The following is a 23,264-nucleotide window of genomic DNA, read 5'->3' as shown; positions in this document are numbered from 1 at the left end:
ATGAAAAATATTATTAAATAATATATAATAAAATAAATTGTAACGATTATTAAACGAAAAAAAGTGGGTACAATGATATTACTAGCCTAACTAATTAACTGTGCGTGTAAGAAAATTAGTTTTTTTTCTCAAAAAAGAAAATTAGTTATTTTACATTTTTTATTTTAATTAGATGATTTGTTAATAAGATAGAGAATAAGAAATAATTATTTCTCTTTTAAGTCCAAATTCTTATCACTTTAATGAGTTAAATTTAATTGGTTTAATAATAATAATAATATTAATATTATTGATACCTAGCTATTTAAGTTGCATTAGAGGAAGGAGGAAGTAACTGTCAGTTAACTCCATTGCATTTTACAATTAATTATAAAAAATATAATATTTAAATAAAATTTATCAACTTTATTTATATAATATATATAGCTTGATTGTATATGTTAATTTCTAAATCGAAGTCATCCAACATTTTTTTTTCTAAAAATAGAAGGCTCAAGCAAAGCATTCTCGAAAGTAACTTTAGAATCTTACGAGTAAATTTTAGAAACTTGGTTTCAAATTAAAACATGGGATAAGAAAAAGATTATTAAATAATATATAATAAAATAAATTTAAAAGAATAAGCGACTCAAATTGAGAAAAAAAAAAAAAAAAGCTTAAAAGGTGTGGGCCGATAAAAAAGACTTTAAAATGTTTGGGCCACTAAATCTGGTGTAAGGTATTTATTTTTATTTTTATTTTTATTTAATTTGGACAAACGACGGATTTATATAAGGGCTGAAAGTCCACCCAAATTTTTTATTTATTTCATAATGTTACTTAATTACTGTTAAGCCGGTTTTCTTTAGATTTTTAAATAATTCAAACAAAATTAATTTTTTAATTAATTATTTTTTAAAAATTATATTATTTATTTTATTAACCAAAATAATTAAAATATTATTTATTTTAAATTTTTATTTTTTATTATTGTATTTATATATATCAATACCCTTTAAATATTTTTACCAAAAATATTTATCGCCTCCTCAAAATCATTAACAATATTTATTTTTTTCCCTTCTAAATTTTTGTAAAAATTTTTAATCTGAACATTTATTCTGTTACCTGCATTTTTATTTATTTATTTTTTTAAGTTTATCATAACTCTAATTTTTAAATTCATTAACAATAATAAATTTAAAAATTTTATATAAATAAATATTCATGTTCCCAAAACTAACAAAAAAAAAAAAAAAAAAAAAATTCATGACCACATGGTTGTGGTAACTGGTAAGGGCATGGCATACTAGTAGTCAAATTGATCGTTGCTCAAGGGTTGATAATCAACGTCGAAAAAAGTTTTGTCAAATGACAACTTAGTATCTACAAATATGGTCAAAATATCGAGAAACACATATAAATTATTAGAAGATAAATGTAAGAGGGTCTTCCTATGAAATATAAATTCCAAAAACTCTTTATAAGAAAAATAAAAAAGAACTTTAGATTCGACATCATCATCTTTTATAGTGCAAAGAATGAGATGAATACGGACTCGAGAAATTATCACCAACGCGATAGGAGGGTATAAGTAGCAAACGACTCACCAAAATTTGAGAGTATTATCCGAATTAAAAAAATCCGAGATTACAAATCTGATTCGACTAAATAAATTGTCGTAACGAACAAAACACAACACTAACTCAAATCTTCATTAACAATTCACAAATGAAAAATGGCAAAAAAGAAAACATTTAATTCTTTCCTCTATCTTACATCTATAGTATTTTTTCCCTGGTGGATTTCTTTCTCATTTAATAAAAGTTTGGAATCTTGGGTTACTAATTGGTTGAATACTACACAATCCGAACCTTTTTTTACTAATATTAAGGAAAATTATATTCTAGAAAAATTCAAAGAATTAGAGGAACTCCTTCTCTTGGAGGAAATGATTAAGGAATACTCAGAGACACATTTACAAAAGTTTCATATAAGAATACACAAAGAAACCATCCAATTAATGAAGATATACAATGAAGATCATATGCATATGATTTTGCACTTCTCGACAAATATTATATGTTTCATTTTTCTAAGTGGTTATTCTATTCTGGGTAATCAAGAACTTGTTATTCTTAACTCTTGGGCACAAGAATTCGTATATAACTTAAGTGACACAATAAAAAAATTTCTATTCTTTTATTAAGTGAATATTGGAGAGAAACAAGACACCCTCTAATGTTAATTACATTTTAATTTTCTAAAGTTTTTTTAAAGAGAGAAAATTGTTTTTGTAACTTTTATAGAAAATTCAGCTATTTTTTAATATTATAGTCATGCACTCGAAAAAATTGAAATAAAATAAAATTTACAAATAATTATAAAAATATATTTATTTTAAATTTTAATATTAAAATAAATAAAAATATATATTATTTTTTATTTATTATGAGACTCAAAAAAATCCGATTAGTAATAATATTATATAAGTTCGAGCTCGAATATTAAATGAGCCGGCTCGAGCTCGACTCAAATCTAACTAAAGTCAAATTCTAATCAAGTTTTGACCGAACTCGACTCAAGCTAAACCTAAATAGAGTAAAATTTTAATTGAGTTTTGACTGAACAAGTGCTGGGAAATTTGATCAAATGACCCTCAAAATAGGATCATTTTTATATTTAACCTTATAAAATCTCATTTTCCAATTTTACCCTTAATAAAATTTTTTTCTTCCTTTTCTTTTTCCTTTACCTTTTCCTCCCGTTTTCCTCTTCCCCTTCACTTTCCACCCGCGACTATTCCCCTCCCCCGCGACCATTGCCCGTCGACCGCCTATCTTCCGGTCCCATTCTTCCTGCCGAGCGATCGCCAAGCAGCCGGACGTTCGTCAAGCACCAGCCGAACGTTCTTCCTTTCTCGTTCTAGTTCTAATCATTCACGGACTGAGGTTAGTTCTCCTTCTGATTTGGGAAACCCGCTGATTTTAATGAGTATGAAGTTTAGTTGTTTAGTGGGGCGTGGGGCTGGGGCGTGGGGCTGGGGCGTGGGGCTGGGGCGTGGATCATGTTCCTTTTCTTCTTTTTCTTTTACCCCTTTTGTCTGCAAAGAGGAAACATCAACAAAATGATAATCTAGCAGTTAGTTCATGACAAACTTTTCATCTTTATTTAATTTCTTTCATTCTTGAAAAAAAAGTTAAACTTTATTACTGATCTTTGGTGGGTACAAGGTTAAAGAGGATATATTATCGAGATTTCTGGATGCGGGCAAGAAGGAACCTGAAGAGATGAATGATCGATACTTAAGAGACATAATTCTCAACTTCATGATTGCTGGAAAGGATACATCAGCAAATACTCTGTCATGGTTCTTCTACCTGCTATGCAAGAATCCACAAATACAAGACAAAATCGAACAAGAGATCAAAGAAATAGTCGGTTGGGAAGGCAATGTAGATGAATTTATAGAACGGGTAACCGAGGAAGTGCTTCAGAAAACACATTACCTTCATGCGACACTAACCGAGACACCGAGGCTTTACCCTGCTGTTCCTGTGGTAATAATTGGCTTCATTCATTGGACAAACAAGACAATATTTGTTAATTTGTTTTTGTATTAGGATGGGAGGTGTGCTGACAATGATGATATTCTTCCTGATGGATATGAAGTGAGAAAAGGTGATGGAGTTTACTACATGGCTTATGCAATTGGCAGGATGGAAAGCATTTGGGGGTGAAGATGCGACAGTGTTTAGACCTGAGAGATGGTGTTTTTCAACCCGAACGCCATTCAAGTTCATTGCTTTTCATGTAATAGAAACACAGATTTAATGATTCTTTCTGTTAAAAATATGGATTCATTTGTTTAATCGGGAAGAATGTTAATTTTACACAACTTGATGTGTCAAATTTACTTATTAAGTATCAAAATTCTATTTATATATATTAACTTGTCAAAAAATGTCAATTTTGTTTAAAATAACGGAAAATATTAAATACCGTCAAATGTTTTTGCCATATTTAATATCCACCTATTTTTAATTTTATTTTTATATTGTTATTACTTTATTTATTTTTTTATTCAAACAAACCATTAAAATCTTCCATTATTCATTATTTCTCTCTTAATCCCATAACTATTTTTTTCCCCTCTTACATTAACTCCAAGTTCTTTTCAATTTATACTTCTTTCTTCTTCCAATTAACCCCAAGTAAAAGTGAAAGCTCCCTAATCTAAATATTTTTAACATTTTTATTGTCATTGGTGGGAGTTTTTGTTTTCATAATAGTTACACTAGTTAAGGTTTTGACTGAAATGTTTTGACCAATAACGACGATAGTTTAAGGTTATGTGAGAAAGACTTAGAGTTTGTGGTTACAATTGCGAGCTGATAAAGTTTAACAGTGTAACTATTATGAAAAAAAAACTCTCACCAACGGACAATAACAGTTTAAAGTTCAGTTAGAAATATTTAGATTAAGGAACTTTCACTTGGGGGTTAATAGGAGGAAGGAGAAAGGAGAAAGGAGGAAGAAGGAAGAAGGTAAATCTGAAAGAACTTGAGAGTTAATAGTAAGAAGAGGGAAAAGAAAAATGGATAGTTGTGGGATAAAGAGAGAGAAAATGGATAAATGAATATTTTAATGTATTGTTTTAATGGAAAAATAATTAAAGTAATGTCAATTTAAAAAATAAATAAATAATAGTTGGATATTACATGTGGCAAAAATTTTGACGGTGTTTAACATTTTCGTTACTTTAAACAAAATTGACACTTTTTGACAAGTTAGTATATACAAATAGAAATTTGATACTTAATAAGTAATTTTGACACCTCCTTATAACTTGGTGTGTAAAATTGACATTTTTCCCTTGTTTAATCTTGATTGCAGACGGGTCCAAGGATCTGTTTAGGAAAGGATTTTGTGTATAGGCAGATGAAGATAGTTTTTATGGCTCTCATTCGGTTTTTCAAGTTTAAGTTGGCAGATGAAGAGAATAAGGTGACTTATAGAACTATGTTTACACTTCATATTGATGGTGGTCTTCTCCTTTATGCCACTTTGAGAGACATGTCTACATAAATCCTTTTACCATTTTCGATATGTTCATACTATATTGTGTGTGTATATAGTAGAGTGTACATGAAAGTGCCTGTGTATTTTTATTGTACTTTTCAAATAAAATGTCTGCCAATGAAATTTCATGTCACACATCCATGATGAAGACTTACTTGTAAAAGAATCCAACTAGAGTACATATCTTCGTTTTCCTAAAATTTTGAAATCTTTAAAACAATTTTTTTATAATGAGGAGCTTCAAATTGTGATGTGAAGTTTTTCAATTCAGGCAATATATTAAATACAAACCTATTTTTATAATTTAATTTAAAATAATTTTTATCTAAATCAATCCAAGTAATAGACAATGAATTGGGTATACATTTGATTTGGGAATGGGAAGGATACATCAATTACATACATACATTATAAAAAAAAATACCCACAAACCCAAAAAAAAACTAGAAAATTGTTTTGGGAATAGATTCTAATATTAAAGCATTTCTTCCCCAGCCACAACAAACAAGGAAAAGAAAGAACCCAACAAAACAAACTATATACTATCTTAAGAAAGAACCCAACAAAACAAACTATATCCTATCTTAACCTTCTTTGTGTAGTCTTGTTTGTGTTTTTGTTTGAATTCGAGTTCAAGAACGAAACTTCTCGTTCTTCCCCTTCCACTTCATCCTCGCCTTCGGGTGAAGGCTTAACATACTTTCCAATCGTCTTCTGCCTATGTTTCCTTCTCATTCTTTCTAACTTATCCCTACTCTATTTCCTTTTCTTCTCTTTCTCTACATTCTTCAGATTCCTTTCCTTTTCATAAATTCCCTGCCAAAAAACCTCACCTGTCGATGGCCATAGCCACCTTCTAGAAGAAGGCCCTTCTAGAAGAAGGCCCTTCTGAATCCGCTTCTTCAGCTAGATCTTCATCCATGCCCTTGAGTGTCGTGTACGAGAACCACTTCACCCACATCTGACCCCTCCGGTTCACACATGTTTTCGGATTCACATACACCATTCGCCTCGCACTATGATATGCCCACACATTCACAACTAGTTCCATCATCCGTGAGTAGCAATGCTTATCCTGCAATAAACACCAAGAGATTTTTTAGACCAGGGTTTATTTTCATATTTAAGAAATTAGTCAAGTTCAAAAGATTATAACAGTAAGAAATTGACAAAAAAGAAAACTAATCTAATCACCTTCCATAGACTTAAGTAACAATGCCCGGTTTTCGGGTGCCCATCGTAAACATGTTTGTCGAGAGCATTGACAAACATCCTGCAACCGCAGCACCCATAAATAAGTATGATATTCAAAAGCAAAGAATTGGTGGGGCTTCAAAACTAAAAAGACCAACCTTGAGAACATTATAAACTCCATAAATGATTTTGTCGGCAAAACCCAACTATGCATTACGGACCATGTCTCCCCATCAACAGGCATTGAAGGAAGAGAAGTAACGTTAATCTTTATTCTATACATCTTCTTCATTGCCTCCGAAAACGCAAATCTGCAATTCCCAGCATTAATAGCATCGCAGAACGACCAAAAATCCTGTTGTAACGGATTCCTACGATCCTCATCCAAACGGACCCAAAAATATAGGGTGTCCCCGTGTTTTCGAGCTTGGATCGCATCTAAAAGTGCAGTTTCAGCTGTCTTAGACAAAGATGTCTGTCAATACACAAGAAACCGTTAATAGATTTCTAAATCTCTTTCAACATGTGATTCAAATAAATACCTTTTTGTGCTGTAACTCTCCACGATGGAACCCTATCAAATTTTTTCGCTTGTTAAATTTCCCCACGACCAAGCCCACGCCCAAGCCCACGCCCAATCCCCACGATCCACGCTCAAGCCCATGCACTACCCCACGCACTCACCCCTCGCCCCATGCCCAAGCCCACGCACTACCCCACGCTCAACCCTCACGATCCTCGCCCCATTCAGATTATTCTAAAACCAACCATTCAGATTATTCTAAAACAACGATCCCTAAACTAAACTAAACAACTAAACTTCATACTCATTAAAATCAGTGGGTTTCCCAAATCAGAAGGACAACTAACCTCAGTCCGTGAATGATTAGAACTAGAACGAGAACGAGAAAGGAAGAACGTCCGACTGGTGCTTGGCGATCGTCCGTCCGGCTACTCGGCAGGAAGATAGGCGGTCGGCGGGCAATGGTCGCGGGGAGAGGAACAGTCGCGGGTGGAAAGTGAAGGGAAAGAGAAAAACGGGAAGAAAGAAATGGGGGAAAAGAAAAAGGAAGAGAAAAAAAAATTATTAAGGGTAAAATTGAAAATTTTAAAAAAAAATTAAAAATAAAAATAGAATTTTGTAAGGTTAAATATAAAAATGACCTTTTTGAGGGTCATTTGATCAAATTTCCCCTTGAACTAGTATATTATCTTGAGGAAATTTGATGAAATGGACCCCATAACAGGGGAAATTCCAAAAAGGGCCCGCGCCTGCTAATGTTAAAAAGGGCCCTTTTGCCCTGCGAAATGTCAGAAATACCCTCCGGCCCCAGATTTTACGTTCATTGACGCGAATCACCACTCACGCGATTTAATTTAAATCGCGTGAGTTCATCAACGCGATTTAGATGAAACGCGTGAATGTCAATTCGCATTTTTCAATGTACGTGAATTACCATCCACGCGTTTCATCTAAATCGCGTTGATGAACTCACGCGTTTTTAGATGAAACGCGTGGATGGTAATTCGCGTCTTTAGTCTTATATATTACTTTTCGGCCCTAATTTAAAACAAACCTCCCCGATTCTCCCTCCCACTCCGACTGCGGCCGACTTTCCATTCATCCTTCAACATCCATCAAGATCATCGTTCCTCAACATCAGCGTTCCTCAATATCATCGTTCCTCAACATCATCGTTCCTCAACATCATCGGGATCCTTCCAACATCATCGTTCTTCAACATCATCAGGTCAGTTTAGGCTTAAGGTTTAGGTTTAGGTTTCGATTTATATTATACCGTTTATATTCATGGATATGGATGTATTTAGGTTTAGGGTTTGGTTTTGATGTATTTTATGCCGTTTCCTATATATTGATGTATTTAGGTTTAGGGTTAGGTTTCGATGTATACTCTGTCATTTATATTCATGGATATTGGTGTATTTAGGGTTTAAGGTTTGGTTTTGATGTATATTATGCCGTTTCCTATGTATATCGAAGTATTTGGGTTTAGGGTTAGGTTTCGATGTATATTCTGCCATTTATATGGATGTATTTAGGTTTAGGGTTTGATTTTGATGTATATTATGCCGTTTATAATGGATATTGATGTATTTAGGTTTATGCTTAGGTTTCGATTACATTTTGCCATTTATATTGATAGATATTATAGTATTTAGGTTTAAGGTTAGGTTTCGATGTATATTCTGCCATTTATATTCATGGATATTGTTGTATTTAGGGTTTAAGGTTTAGTTTTGATGTATATTATGCCGTTTCCTATATATACTGATTGATTGTTGGTTTTCCTATATATACTGATTGATTGTTGATTTTCAATTACATGAATATTGTATGGTTAGCTATTGATGTATATTCTGCTGTTTATAATGATGGATATTGTAGTATTTAGATTAGGAGCTGCCGTTGTGGTTTCTCAGTTCGTTCAACGAAATGGTATGTAATAAAATGGTTTTCTCAGTTCGTTCAACTCTTTTTTTTTTATAATATGCAGGCAACAAACACTGTTATGACCTTATGTCCCAATCAATTATCACCTGAAAATAATGTATGTTCTATTTCTCTACTATGTCCATATTAACTAGTTTTATATGTAATAACCATTATATTATTGTTTTACACAGTTGTTGATAGTTGAATTTGCTCGCACTTTTGGTGCAAGGGTGTCTCCGAAGTGGAGAGAAGATGTAACCCATGTTATTGCTTACACTAATCCCAATGGTGCATGCGGTCGAACTCAAAAAGTATTGAAGGCAATTCTGAACGGGAAATGGGTCCTTACTATTGATTGTGAGTCTCTGTTAACACGATTATTTTCATACATATGTCTGTTAAATTAATATAAAATTTGTTTTGTGTAGGGATAAAATCATCATTGAAAACCCAAAACTGTGTTGATGAGGAACCTTATGAGGTTAAACATGATAATCATGGAGCCCAAGGTGGTCCTAGAAAAGGCAGACTTCTGTTATTGAATAATGTGAGTTTGGTCTTATTCCTCCTATCTGTACTTTTCTTATTTTGCATGATAACTGAAATTATCTTCTTTGTTTGTTTTTCAGCGTTCGAAATTGTTCGACGGTTACATTTTTATATTTATAGGGAATTTCAACACACTTTACAAACATGATCTCATTGAGTTAATAGTTGCTGGAGGTGGTAGTATTAAAGAATCGGATAATCCAGATTATCCATTTGCTGAGCCAAGGGATGCGAAAACTATAATAGTATATTTCGAGATATACAGCAGGTGTCGACCAATTGAAAAGGATTTTGATGTTCTTCCCGACAATTGGCTTTATGAGACAGCGGCTGCTATGTCATGGATATTGGATGAACATGTTGTTCCTCATACAAAGTTGCTTCAATCTGTTGCTGCTTGTGATTTGCAACATTTGCTTACTTAATTTGGAGTTGTTTAGACTTATTGTTCTTCTATTTATGGGTTATTTATGATATTTATGGTTTATAACAATACTTAATTTGGATATTTATGATTTATGGTGGTTTATATTACTGAATATTCTTCTATTTATGGTTTATTACTTTTGTTAACAATATCATAACTTATCCTTATATTTAGAACAATCCAACATAACTCACGCGTATTGTGTATAATCACGCATATTCGCCAAATAACTCAAACAACAAGGAACAAGGAACAATGTTGTTATTCACGCGTTTCATCTAAAACGCGTGAATAAACTCACACATTTTAGATGAAACGCGTGAATAACATTCCTCGTCTTTCAATTAACGTGAAAATGCATCCACGCGTTTCATCTAAAAATGCGTGAGTTCATCAACGCGATTTAGATGAAACGTGTGAATATCAATTCTCGTCTTTCATCGTATAATATATTTTTGTGCCCTAATTTATAACAAAACCACGAATCACTAATTTCCCCTTCTCTCTTCTCTCGCTTTCGCCACTCCGACTTGACCCTCCCCTGAAGAACTCGACCACGAGCAGCAGCAGCTGACGACTACGACGACACCACGAGCAGCAGCAGCTGACCCACTACTCTTCGTTCTCAAAATGGGTATGTTTATTTTATGGTTTTTAGTGATTATGAACACTAGGTTAGTTAAATTATAGTTTAGCTAGGTTGTATTCGAATGAATGGGAATCAATACTATGTTGTTATTCTAGTATTAAGGTTTAGGGTTGTATTCGAATGAATGAGAATCAATACTATGTTGTTATTCTAGTATTAAGGTGTAGGGTTGTATTCGAATGAATGTGAATCAATACTATGTTGTTATTCTAGTATTAAGGTTTAGGGTTGTATTCGAATGAATGGGAATCAATACTATGTTGTTATTCTAGTATTAAGGTTTAGGGTTTGCATGCTGGCATAGTGTAGCTGATTTCACTCACGCTTATTGATTCTCACTCACGCCAATTAAGTTTTGAGGTAGAGTTTACTGGTATGTTTCGTGGAGATACAATGTTCTAAGAATTAACCACAAGTTTGCTTCAATGGACCTATTTGATAGGGAGCTCTTATCCCATTAAATTCATTGAAGCAAACTTATGGTAAAAAGTTGCGGCATTGGATTTCCTGAAACTCTACGAGCAAACTCTCCTCGGTTATGGTAATGTTGTTGAACTTTTTTCAATTCTTGTGATGTTGTTGAACTGTTTTCAATTCTTGTGATATTGTTGAACTGTTTTCAATTGCAGCTCAAGTACCTGTACTTCTTTACTTTGATGGAGAGTGGAAAACTACGGATGATCTTACTCATTTTTCTGCAAAGTCAAACAGCGGTATGATTGTTCCCCAAAATTCTACTTATGCCCAATTAGTTGATCAAATTTATTCTGCTACCGATGTTGACAAATCTAGATATGATTTATTGCTTCAAGCCAAGTATAATGCTCCTGGCATGATTGCCAAATTTTCTTATATAACTGATATAAAAAAAGATGTGGATGTGGAGTTCTTTTTACATGAAGCAGTTTCAGTCCACAACTGCACTCCATTGTGTGTATCCTTAGTAGAGAAGTCACTACCAACTCAAGAAAGTGTAGCGGTTCCAGAAATTGATGACCCCGACGTCTTCCCGATGGAGCGTGAGGTTTTCTTTGAAAATGACATTGAAGATGAACATTTGCGTCTGAATGTGGGGTATGATGCTGATGATGATTGGGTTCCTATTACCCAACCTAGTAGTTCTGATTGGGTTCCTAGTACCAATCCAAATCCAAGCGGTTCTTGGGTTCCTAGTACACAACAAAACAATGTTGTTGTTCGTACTCAACCAAGCTGCAGTGAATGGGTTGCTAGTAACATACCAAGTAGTGAAAATCCTATACATGAGGCAGTAAGTACCAGAATCGGATTGGAAGTCAGTTCTTTGTTTGAGAATAAAAAAGAACTTCAGCTGAGGTTATATAAATATGCCATGACTAATCATTTTGAATTCAAAGTGGTGAAGTCAAAAAAAGAACTTTGGGTTGTAAAATGTTTGGATAAGAATTGCAAGTGGAGACTACGTGCTGTAAGAGTAAATTCCTCAGAAATGTTTGAGATTCGTAAATTCGTAAAAGATCATACCTGTTCAATTGTGACGAGGCAAGAGAATCAAAGGCAAGCACCAGCATGGGTGTTTGGGGAATGCATGAAGAGCAAGTACATGGACCATCACCATGACCACATGCCCAAGAAAATAATGGAAGACATACAGACTACTTATGGAATAAAGTTGTCTTATAATAAGGCTTGGCGGTCTAGAGAAAAGGCCCTAATGGCGGTGCGAGGAACTGTAGAAGATTCTTACGGTAAATTGCCATCATACTTGTACATGTTGGAGAAGAACAATCCGGGTACCATAACAGACATCCAGACGGATGAGCACGGTCATTTTAGGTATATGTTCATGTCCTTAGGCTGCTCAATTAGGGGTTTCAAAAACTGTTGTCGTCCAGTATTGTGCGTCGATGCCAGTTTTCTTAAGCACAAGGTTGGAGGTCAACTATTGGTGGCGATAGCATTAGATGCGAATGAACAACTCTATCCTGTTGCATTCGGCGTTGTTGATTCGGAGAATAACAACTCCTGGACTTATTTCATGCAAAAACTTAGAGATGCAATTGGATTGGTTGATGATCTCGTGTTTGTATCTGATAGACACCCAAGCATCGCCAATGCCTTGTGTGCTGTTTTTCCAGAAGCTGACCACGGTGCGTGCACATATCACATCAAGATGAATATTATGGCCAAATTCAAAACCGATCATTGCCACGCCGAGTTTGGTTTGGCTTCTCAAGCATACACAATCTTGAAGTTTAATCAGCATTTTGACAAGATCAATGCTAAGGACCCTCGTATTGCTATGTATTTTGCAGATATTGGGTTTGAGAGATGGAGTTGTGCATTTTTTCCGGGTAAACGATACAATCAAATGACAAGCAATTACGCTGAGAGCTTCAATAGTCAAAGTAGGGAAGCTAGAAAGTATCCCATATCAATCTTAGCTGATTTTTTAAGATTCACATTACAAGATTGGTTTAATAGTCGAAGAGAAAAAGCTTCCAATCACAATGAACGTTTATCTTCTTATTATGAAAAGTTCTTACGTGATCAAGCTGAGAAGGCCATATTATATAACGTTCATCCACTTAACCGATTCGAGTTTTATGTCCATGACGGTGAATCTGATTATAAAGTTGACTTGAGAGGAATGAGTTGTAGTTGTAGGGTATTTGATGTATCTGGTCTTCCTTGCACTCATGCCCTGACTGCTTCCCGTACCCATAGATTGGATGCCTATGAGTTCTGCTCAAGGTTTACTTTACTTTATTTGCTATTGAATTTATCTAACTAACTTTATTTCTCACATGTTCAATTGTTATCTTTCAGGTATTACTCAAGTGAAATGTGGATCAATGCTTATGCGGAAACAATATATCCAGTTTGTCATGAAGAGTATTGGGATATTCCAGAACATATCAAGCAACGAGTGTGCCTTAAACCACCTGTTAAGGTTAAGAAAGGGCGACCTCAAACAAAGCGTAGGTCATCCCAAGGTGAAATTCGTACGGTACCGAGAAGATGTAGCTCATGTGGTGGTCAGGGTCACAACAGGGCAACATGCAAATCAGTAATGCCTGCACCCTGTACTGCAAGAGCCGCAAGAGCATCATCATCTTAGCCGCCATCATCTCAGCCACAAACATGAATATTGTCTGTGCAATTTTGAATATTGTATACTGATTGATTGTTGGTTTTCGAATATTGTATGCTGATTGATTGTTGATTTTCAATTACATGAATATTGTCTATGTTTTTTTATTTGAAAGTTGTATACAGATTGTATAATACATCCAGGTTGGCCATACAGTGACTCACGCATATATATTGCACAATGCTAAACTCACGCATATTGTAATATACATGAGTCATATTGTAATACGCGTGATTCACAAGTGACGTGTATTACAATACGCGTGAGTCATATTGTAATACGCGTGAGTTATGACTCACGGGTATTACAATACACGTGAATTATATTAGAATATGCGTGAGTCATAAAAGACGCATATTGTAATACGCGTGAGTCATAACTCACGCATACGCATATTACTACACATTTTTATGATACCTATTACAACATTCATGTCTGAAATGATGATGATAAACAATATTCAGTGTTTACAAAACATGTTACAACAATAATTCAGTGTTTACAAAACATGTTACAACAATAATTCAGTGTTTACAAAACATGTCACAACAATAATTCAGTGTTTACAACTTCATGGCTCTAAAATCTGGTGGTACAACTTGACTGCCCACTTTTCTCTATATAATTGCATATTGCTTGATATGCAATTTTCTAGACCAAGTTTAGCAGTCAGGTACTCTAAATACATTAATACCAAAACACCACAGTCCCCACTCCATTCTGCTTTTGGTACTTCAGGGTGTGGGATTTTCTGAAATCTAAAAGTTTCATTTATCATGTTAGGATACCTGGCCATTTCAACTTCAGACATTGCTTTATGAAGGAAGGGCGGAAACATCTCACAAATGGATTTCATGGATTTTCCAAATTCGTCGTCATTGTAAATTGTCTGATCGCAATCATAAACATCAATTCTCCATTCTTGCAATCGAATAACACACAGTACCCTGTGTACGTTGTTGAGGTTGAGGGGGAAGTAAATAACATCAACACTGCTCCAACTGGGCATATGTTTATCTTCTCTACCCTAAGAGTAGTGGTAAATGATTTCAGCGAAAGTATGGCCAGCTGGTTTTTCTGGATCAACCGAGTCAGCAACAAAATCGTCATAGTATGAAGTAATCAAAGGGCCAAACTGGCAATCTAAGATGGTGAAATCCGCCGGGTACGACTTAGGGTAGGCGAATGCTCTTGCTCTTAGCAGACAAATTGCTGCATTCATCTCCACATCAGTTAGCCACTTATATAACCTCAGAATTGTAGTGAAGAACTTAAGGTCTCCAGTGCCATCAGAGAGTTGAACGTCTTTAAATTTAGCTCCTTTCGCAAATTCTTTCTTGAACTCTTTCCTCAGTTGCTCATTACAAGTCGACATAGGATCGACAACAATCGTCTTCTTTCTTGGACGAGGGACGATGTAGGGACTAAGTACAGCTTTCGACGCCGTCCTCTTTCTCTTAAATAGGATGTGGGATGCATCTTCCAGTACCATCACATCCTCATCTATCTGCTTGTCCTCCTTCTTCTCTTCCTTCTTCTGCACAACGAAATGATCGTCCACCTTCTTCTGCACCACCCTCCTACCCCTATGCACCACCCTCCTACCCCTCTGCACCCCCTTCCTACCCCTCTGCACCCCCTTCCTACCCCTCTGGACCCCCTTCCTACCCCTCTGCACAACGAAATCATCGTCCACCTACAAAGAAATCATTGAATTAGGCAAGAAAAGTCTTCAATTAGTCCAAATGCAAGAATTGCATACCTCATCTTCATTATCCTCCACCTTCTCTTCCACCTTCTCTTCCACCTTCTCTTCCACCTTCTCTTCAACCTCATCTTCATTATCTTCCACCTGCTCCTCCACCTACTTCTCCACCTGCTCCTCCACCTGCTCCTCCACAGCTTCCTCAACATTCCCACCATCTGTCTTCTCCTCCAAAGTCCCAACATTGTGCATCTCCAACAACGGCCCATCCTACAAAAACCAGAAAAGCCCTTCAATTAGTCCAAATGCAAGAAATAGGCAAAGTGCGTGAATTGCACCAAATGCAAGAAATGCATACCTCAACATTTTTTTCACCATCATCAACTGTCTTCTCCTCCAAAGTCCCAACATTGTCCATCTCCAACAATGGCCCATCCTACAAAACCAGAAAAGCCATTCAATTAGTCCAAATGCAAGAAATAGGCAAAGTGCGCGAATTGCACCAAATGCAAGAAATGCATACCTCAACATTTTTTTCACCATCATCAACTGTCTTCTCCTCCAAAGTCCCAACATTCTCCATCTCCAACAACGGCCCATCCTACAAAAACCAGAAAAGCCCTTCAATTAGTCCAAATGCAAGAAATAGGCAAAGTGCGCGAATTGCACTAAATGCAAGAAATGCATACCTCAACATTTTTTTCACCATCATCAACTGTCTTCTCCTCCAAAGTCCCAACATTCTCCATCTCCAACAACAGCCCATCCTACAAAAACCAGAAAAGCCCTTCAATTAGTCCAAATGCAAGAAATAGACAAAGTGCGCGAATTGCACCAAATGCAAGAAATGTAAGAAATGCATACCTCAATATTTTTTTCGTTCAACAAATCATGATCTTCATTTTCATTGTCCTCCCCAACATTGTTTTTCTCTAAGAGCCCAACAATGTCTTCCTCCTGTCCATCCTACAAAAAACAGAAAAGCCCTTCAATTAGTCCAAATGCAAGAAATAGGCAAAATGCGCGAATTGCACCAAATGCATACCTCAATATTTTTTTCGTTCAACAAATCATGATCTTCATTTTCATTGTCCTCCCCAACATTGTTTTTCTCCAAGAGCCCAAAAATGTCTTCCTCCTGTCCATCCTACAAAAAACAGAAAAGCCTTCAATTAGTCCAAATGCAAGAAATGCACCAATTAGTCCAAATGCAAGGAAATGCAAGAAATACATACCTCAACTTCATTCTCCTCCACAAGCCCAACATTGTCTTTCTCCAAAATCAGCACAACATTGTCTCCCTTGCCATCCTACAAAAAAGAAAAAATCATTTAATTAGACCAAATGCAAGAAATGCCAAATGCACGAAATTTATCATCATTCAAACTCATACCTCAGTGTTCACCTCAAAATCCCCCTCGTCCTTTTCTTCATCATTCTCCTTCTTTTTCTCCCCTTGTGTGGAAAAGTCTTGATGTAGTTGCTTTAACATCCGTTTAATGAGAATTATTTCATCTCTCATTTCGGTTTTGATGAGACTTATTTCATTTCTCATTTCAGTTTTGATGAGAGTTATTTCGTTTCTCATTACAGTTTTGAATTCATTTAGCTCCTTCGAAAGTTCATCCAATCTACATCTATCCTGGGGAGTTGTTGCTGTTGGAGTTGGGGGAGAGGATTCTTCGTCTTCGTCTTCGTCTTTTCTACTCGTGGCGCTCTCGACAGAATAAGAGCTGCTGGTGCTGGTGCTGGGGGTAGGGTTGCGGGTTGTTCTTCTCGTGGAAGGTTTGGCTTTGGCTGGAGTAATTTGTCTTTTCTTCCTCATGACAGTTTTTTTATGAGGAACTCCATCGTCAATATCTCCAAATTTCCTCTTTCTGTAGTCAAGATCAAAAAAGACATCATAAACATTACCTCCCATATCTTCAAAGTCATCCCCAGCATATAAGATCTTCTCTTCTTCAGACAATTCCATTTTCTTAACAATCTTACCTTGCAGGGCAGTGTGAAGATTAGAGGCAGTGCTCTTCCTCTCTGATTTGTACTGTATTATCCTTGGGCAGACAGGCTCTTCCGTTTGAAGCGTCGTTTTAATTGCAAGATTGGGGACAAACATTTGGATCACCTCATAAGTCCACACTTGTAAGGCTAGTGCGAACCCATATACGGTATAAGAAACATCGACATCTTTGTCTTTGTCTTTGTTCTTCTTCTGCAGATATAGCTTCCTGTAGCGATCAAGGTCTTTGGTCAAACCCTTCATGGTTGCTCTAAAGGCCACCTTTCCCCATGGAAAATTGAGGAAGGTGTCGATGTCATCGACCATGCTGAAGAGTTTCATATTTATTATCCTTTTCGGGTCAAGGGCAAAGAGATAATGGGAAACAAGGTATACCAGCCCCAATTTCCATGCATCTTCCCTATCAGAGCAGGACATGAATTTTGAATGAAGGTCTCCTATTCTAATAAGTGGAATACGTTTAAAATATTTAAGAACCAAAGTTGGAGATTCTTCAACCTGGTTGAAAATTGTTTGCTCCGCAGGGAATCTCCCAAAATTGAGACCTGTAACCAATGCAAACTCCCTCATCCCGAAGCACAGCTCTTCTCCATTCACAAGGAACTTCATCTCCATAGAATTTGAGCTGGACTTCCTGAGGAGCATGTGGTGTATAATCGTTCCTGAGAAACGCAGTAACGAGTGCCCTTTGAATAAGAATCTGAATTGGGTTTCCTCTACCCTTTCAGTTAGATTCATCTTCGCAAACTTGGCAGCAATATTTCCCATATTGGTTTTCCAGGATACCCTCCCAGCAAACTCGGGTATTATAGTGGACTCCATCTACAAAACAAGGAAGAAGATGGGAATAAGCAAATCGAATTAACCATTGAGAAATGCTTGCAAATTTCTTAATACATTAAGGTGCAGTAAAGGTGCAGTAATACATTAAGGTGCAGTAATGGACAGTTCTAAATACATTAAGCATATGGTGTGTCATTTCTTAAATCAACAACTCATCCTGTCTCATTGGCATTCTATTAAACGTAAAGTAGTAAAGCAGAATAAGAACAGACGAAAATTAAGCAGTAAAGCAGCAAAAGTTAAACCCTAAGCCTACACAGTCAAAGAAAACACAAAAATACCATTTCTTCACAAGAACATAACAAACATGGAAATGCCATTTCTTAAACGAGAAATGAATGAATAAACGTGAAATGCATGCATGCAGAATAAGAACATTGATACAATACTCGTCATATACCCTAAAAGCATTTACACACATAAACGAAACCAGAATCAAACCCTAAACCCTAAATACATCAATATAAATCAATATAAACGGCATAATACACTTCTAAAACCTAACCCTAACCCTTAAAGCCCTAAACTCACCGGAATATGTCGAAGAGACGGCGGAAAAAGACGATGATGTCGAATAGAGTGGAAAGTCGATGATGTTGGACGAGGAACGATGTTGAGGAACGATGATCTTGATCTATGTTGAAGGAAGTCGGCAGTTGAGAAGACGTGGTTTTGGAAGTCGGAGTGGGAGGGAGAATCGGGGAGGTTTTGTTTTAAATTAGGGCCGAAAAGTAATATATAAGACTAAAGACGCGAATTACCATCCACGCGTTTCATCTAAAAATGCGTGAGTTCATCAACGCGATTTAGATGAAACGCGTGGATGGTAATTCTGTACATTGAAAAACGCGAATTGACATTCACGCGTTTCATCTAAATCGCGTTGATGAACTCACGCGATTTAGATTAAATCGCGTGAGTGGTGATTCGCGTCAATGAACGTAAAATCTGGGGTCGGATGGGTATTTCTGACATTTCGCAGGGCAAAATGGCCCTTTTTGCCAACATTAGCAGGCGCGGCCTTTTTTGGAATTTCCCCTGTTATGGGGGCCATTTCATCCAATTTCCCTTATCTTGAGTGATAAAATATCAAATTACTAAATTAATATATATATATATATATAATAATAATAATAAAAATAATAAAAAAAATAGAGAACAGTACCCTTATCAACAACACAAACACAAGAGATTTCTTCTTGCCAAACAAAGTTAAATTTGAAAAAAATTAAATAGAAGAATGATTAAAAATTTGTACATCACAAAAAAACACACATGAACACACTTTGAACCTGTCGCCTTCGTAAGCCACACACAACATACCCTGTTTTTCTCTCTCTCCCTCACTAGAGCTTCTTCTCCGGCAACAACACAATTATAATCTTATAATTAGGTATGTTTATTTGTAGATTAATCTAAAATTTAATCCGATTAGAATCTGAAATACTAATTCGGATTGGATTGAAAATGAATTAGATTGAGTTAAATTCGGATTGAATTTGAATTATCCAAATTATCAAAACTATCAAAATAAAAATATATTTTTCAATTTGTTTTCTTTAAATTTCAATTTAATATAATATACTTTTAATTTATTTTTTCATCATTTAATCAATATTTTTTTATTATAACATTAAAATTTTAATAAAAATAAATCAAAATTAACTAATTAAATAAGAAAATATTAAATTATATTTTCTTAGAAGTGAGCATTTGACGGATTAATCCAAACAGAATTACAAAATTTGATTGACTATTTTGGTTTTAATTAAATTTGGATTGAATTAAATTTAGATTTAATTTAATTAGGATTGGATTTGAATAATTTAATTAATCCAAAATAATTTGAATTAAATATATAATATACTTAATTTACTTATTTTTAAGTAAATACAAATAAAATAAATTAATTAATTATAAAAAAATTCCTATTAAATAGTTTCAAGTTTATATATATATATTTTAGTTTGGAAACCATATTCAATCATATCCGTATTAATTAGTAAGAATGAATTAACTTAGTTTGAATTTAATTCGGATCGAACATAACGGTTCGATTTTACCCGTTTGTTCACCAGTACTCCTAATATGCCAAAAACTAGAAGACACACCATTGAAATCCAAAAAACTCAACCTCTTTGTTTTTGTTCTTTCCTTCTCTAGTCAAATTATATATATATCATCAATTTGATCATCATTGTGTGCTTGGCTTGGGACCTGCATAGGCCAACAAAATTATTGTCGATTCTGGTGAGTTGGAACTTTGTAGTACACTTATTAAATGTAATTTACAAGTTTGAGACTTGGGATAATTTGGTATGGGGTGTATCCTTCATGGTTTACCGTCTCGGAATAACAGTTTTCATTAGTTGATCAAATCTTTTAGTTTTTATAAGGTTACCTGATATTTTCTCATCAAAATTCTCATTCTTCTTCGATTAAAAAAATAGAGAGAAAAAGAACACAACCATCCCATCAAGAACTTTGTCTTCATCTTCACCTACATAAATATGGACGATGAGATGAAAGGTTTGTGCATTTATATACAATATTTTAGAGTAGATTTATTTAAATGGAGAATAATATTTATTAATTGTTTGTTTTTTTAGTTGAATTACTATAAATTAGTTATAAATAAATTTATGAAACAACACAATATATTAATGAGTCTAAATTGGTTAGATACATAACATATTTGGATACATTTAGCTATTTCGAAATAACTGGTAGTTTTAAATTTGACTACAATATGACGAATTATTTTATTGTGAATCTATTAACTGATATTGTTTTAAGTTTGACTAAATATGGACAATATCAAATTATTTTATTATGAACCTATTAACTGTATTATTTGGCCTAATTTTATGGACTTAATTATTATAAGCATAATATTAGATGTATTATTTAGTCCAATATTATAGACGTAATTATAAATATAATTTAGGGCTATAGTTATGGCATCTTTTATTTATTTATATATATATAAATATATATATATATGAGAGTTGTTTCACAATGCAGGGATCAATAATATATATATATATATATATATATGCACTATTTTTCAATCTTAATATGGTATGAGGTGGCTCGAGATCTCAATGAGATTTTTTTTTATACCAACGCAAGTGTGCGTGCTAGATTTATTATCTGAAGCTGGTATGCTTGAGTGTCGTCTATTGACACACCTATGGAGCAAAATCAACGTCTTGCTTCGTTTATTAATGATATCTTCGGTCAACCTGACCAATATCGGCGTTTGGTTGGTCGCTTGATCTATTTTTCGGTTACTCACCCGGATTTGAGTTATGATGTTCACACTCTAGCACAGTTTTTAAATAATCCAATGCAACACCATTGGGATGCTGTTTTGCAAGTTTTTCGGTATATTAAGGGTCATTTGGGCCAAGGTATTTGTTTGCGACCTACATCGTATTTGACTTTGTGAGCGTACTTAGACAGTGACTGGGCTGTCTGTCCTATCACTCATCGCTCTCTTACTAGCTATGTGATTTTTCTTGAACATTCTCTTATTTCTTGGCGTGCCAAAAAGCAACCTATCGTTACTCGTTCCTTTGCTGAAGCTGAATATCGTGCTATGGTGGTTACTACTTGCGAACTAAAATGGCTCAAGTCTTTGCTGAAGACTCTTGGCATTTTGTATGCGTTCCCTATTTACCTTTTCTGTGTAAGTCAGTTGGCTCTCCACATCGCTAATAACTCTGTTTTCTATGATCATACGAAGCATATTGAGATTGACTGTCACTTTATTCAGAAGGATAAGCTAATTTCTAGAAACATTGTCATCTATTATGTGCCTACTGGTCATTAGTTAGTTGACGTTTTGACCAAAAATAAAATAAAAAACATTAATCTCTTTTAAGTACAAATTTTATCACTTTAATAAGTTAAATTTAATTGGTTTAATAATAATAATAATATTGATACATAGATAATTAAGTTGCATTAGAGGAAGGAGGAAATAATTGTTCGTTAACTCCATTGCATTTTACAATTAATTATACAAAATATGATATTTAAATAAAAGTTATCAACTTTATTTATATAACATATATAGCTTCATCGTATATTTTAATTTCTAAAGTCATCCAACAAATATTTTTGTAATTTTTCAAAAAATATTAGAAGGCTCAAGCAAAGCGCGCATTCTCAAAAGTAACTTTTAGAATATTATGGTAAAAATTTTAGAAATTTGGTTTCAAATTAAAATGTGGGATAAGAAAAAGATATTAAAATATTTTTGTATGTGGTTTTTAAGTCTAGCTTATTAAAATATTTGTTTGTAGGTGAGATTTAGTATTCGTATCTTGTTAACAAATAGTTTTATTTCGTTTGAATTTGAATAACACGATATAAGTTTATGCGGCAATTATAATAACTAACATTAATCTCGTGCATTTGCAATGATAAGAATATATATACAAAATATTATTTATCTATAAATATTTTAGATAAAGTTAATATTATTCAAATCTAATTAATTTAAAATTGGTTTTAATCGGTAAAAATTAAGTTTAATCTTAAACTTAATGTTAACTTATATTTTATCTCATCGGCACCCACTTAACCCCTCAATTGACCCTCATCTTATGATTCACACTTTTTCATATGTCTTTTTTATCTCATCGGCAAATCACTCATCAATCTTTGTCGACCTCAATTCATGACACACCTCTTTTATCTCTCGTCAAACTCAACCATTAACCTCCTAATTGAACATCATCTTGTGACTCACACTTTTTCATATGCAATTTTTTCCCCTCGACAAACAACCCACTAACCTTAATTTTGTGACTCACACATTTTCATATGTCTCTTTATCCCTCTACAAACCATTCATCAATCTTAGTTGACCTCTCTTTTACTCCCACTACAACAAATCAACAATCAATCTCAATTGATCACAGACCTCTTATCCAACCTCAAACTAACCACTAATCACCACTCGACATCCATCTCGTGACATCACACTTTCAAATGCTCGTCAAACCAACCACTAATTCTGACCTCAAACTCGACAAACCTCCCACCGCCTAACCTCCATTTCGTGACCTCACACTTTCAAATGTTCGCCAAACCAACAATTAATTCCGACCTCACACTCGACAAACCATCCACCACATGATCAAATGTTTGCCAAATCAACCACTAATTCTGACTTCACACTCGACAAACCACCCACCACGTGACCTCCATCTTGTGAC

At 34.6% G+C, this 23,264-nt stretch overlaps 2 protein-coding genes across 2 annotated transcripts; one reads left to right on the top strand and one right to left on the bottom strand.

The window, feature by feature from the left end:
• Positions 1 to 3,091: 3,091 nt before the first annotated feature.
• LOC124922226 (cytochrome P450 704C1-like) lies at positions 3,092 to 3,734 on the top strand. Its single transcript, XM_047462961.1, has 3 exons — positions 3,092 to 3,120; positions 3,213 to 3,539; positions 3,603 to 3,734. The coding sequence occupies exons 2-3, from the start codon at positions 3,270 to 3,272 to the stop codon at positions 3,717 to 3,719; spliced, it is 387 nt and encodes a 128-aa protein (XP_047318917.1). The 5' UTR covers positions 3,092 to 3,120; positions 3,213 to 3,269; the 3' UTR covers positions 3,720 to 3,734.
• Positions 3,735 to 5,364: 1,630 nt separating this feature from the next.
• LOC124915528 lies at positions 5,365 to 14,264 on the bottom strand. The gene is made up of 4 exons (XM_047456303.1): positions 14,163 to 14,264; positions 6,414 to 6,730; positions 6,256 to 6,334; positions 5,365 to 6,136 (listed from the first exon to the last, which is right to left on the bottom strand). Exons 1-4 carry the CDS (start codon positions 14,262 to 14,264, stop codon positions 5,918 to 5,920), a joined length of 717 nt encoding a protein of 238 aa, XP_047312259.1. The 3' UTR covers positions 5,365 to 5,917.
• Positions 14,265 to 23,264: the final 9,000 nt, after the last annotated feature.

Source organism: Impatiens glandulifera, chromosome 1, assembly GCF_907164915.1.
Source record: "Impatiens glandulifera chromosome 1, dImpGla2.1, whole genome shotgun sequence".
Taxonomy (NCBI): Eukaryota; Viridiplantae; Streptophyta; class Magnoliopsida; order Ericales; family Balsaminaceae; genus Impatiens; species Impatiens glandulifera.
Note: the sequence above shows the minus strand (reverse complement) of the source record. Positions and strands in the feature narration are given on the sequence as shown.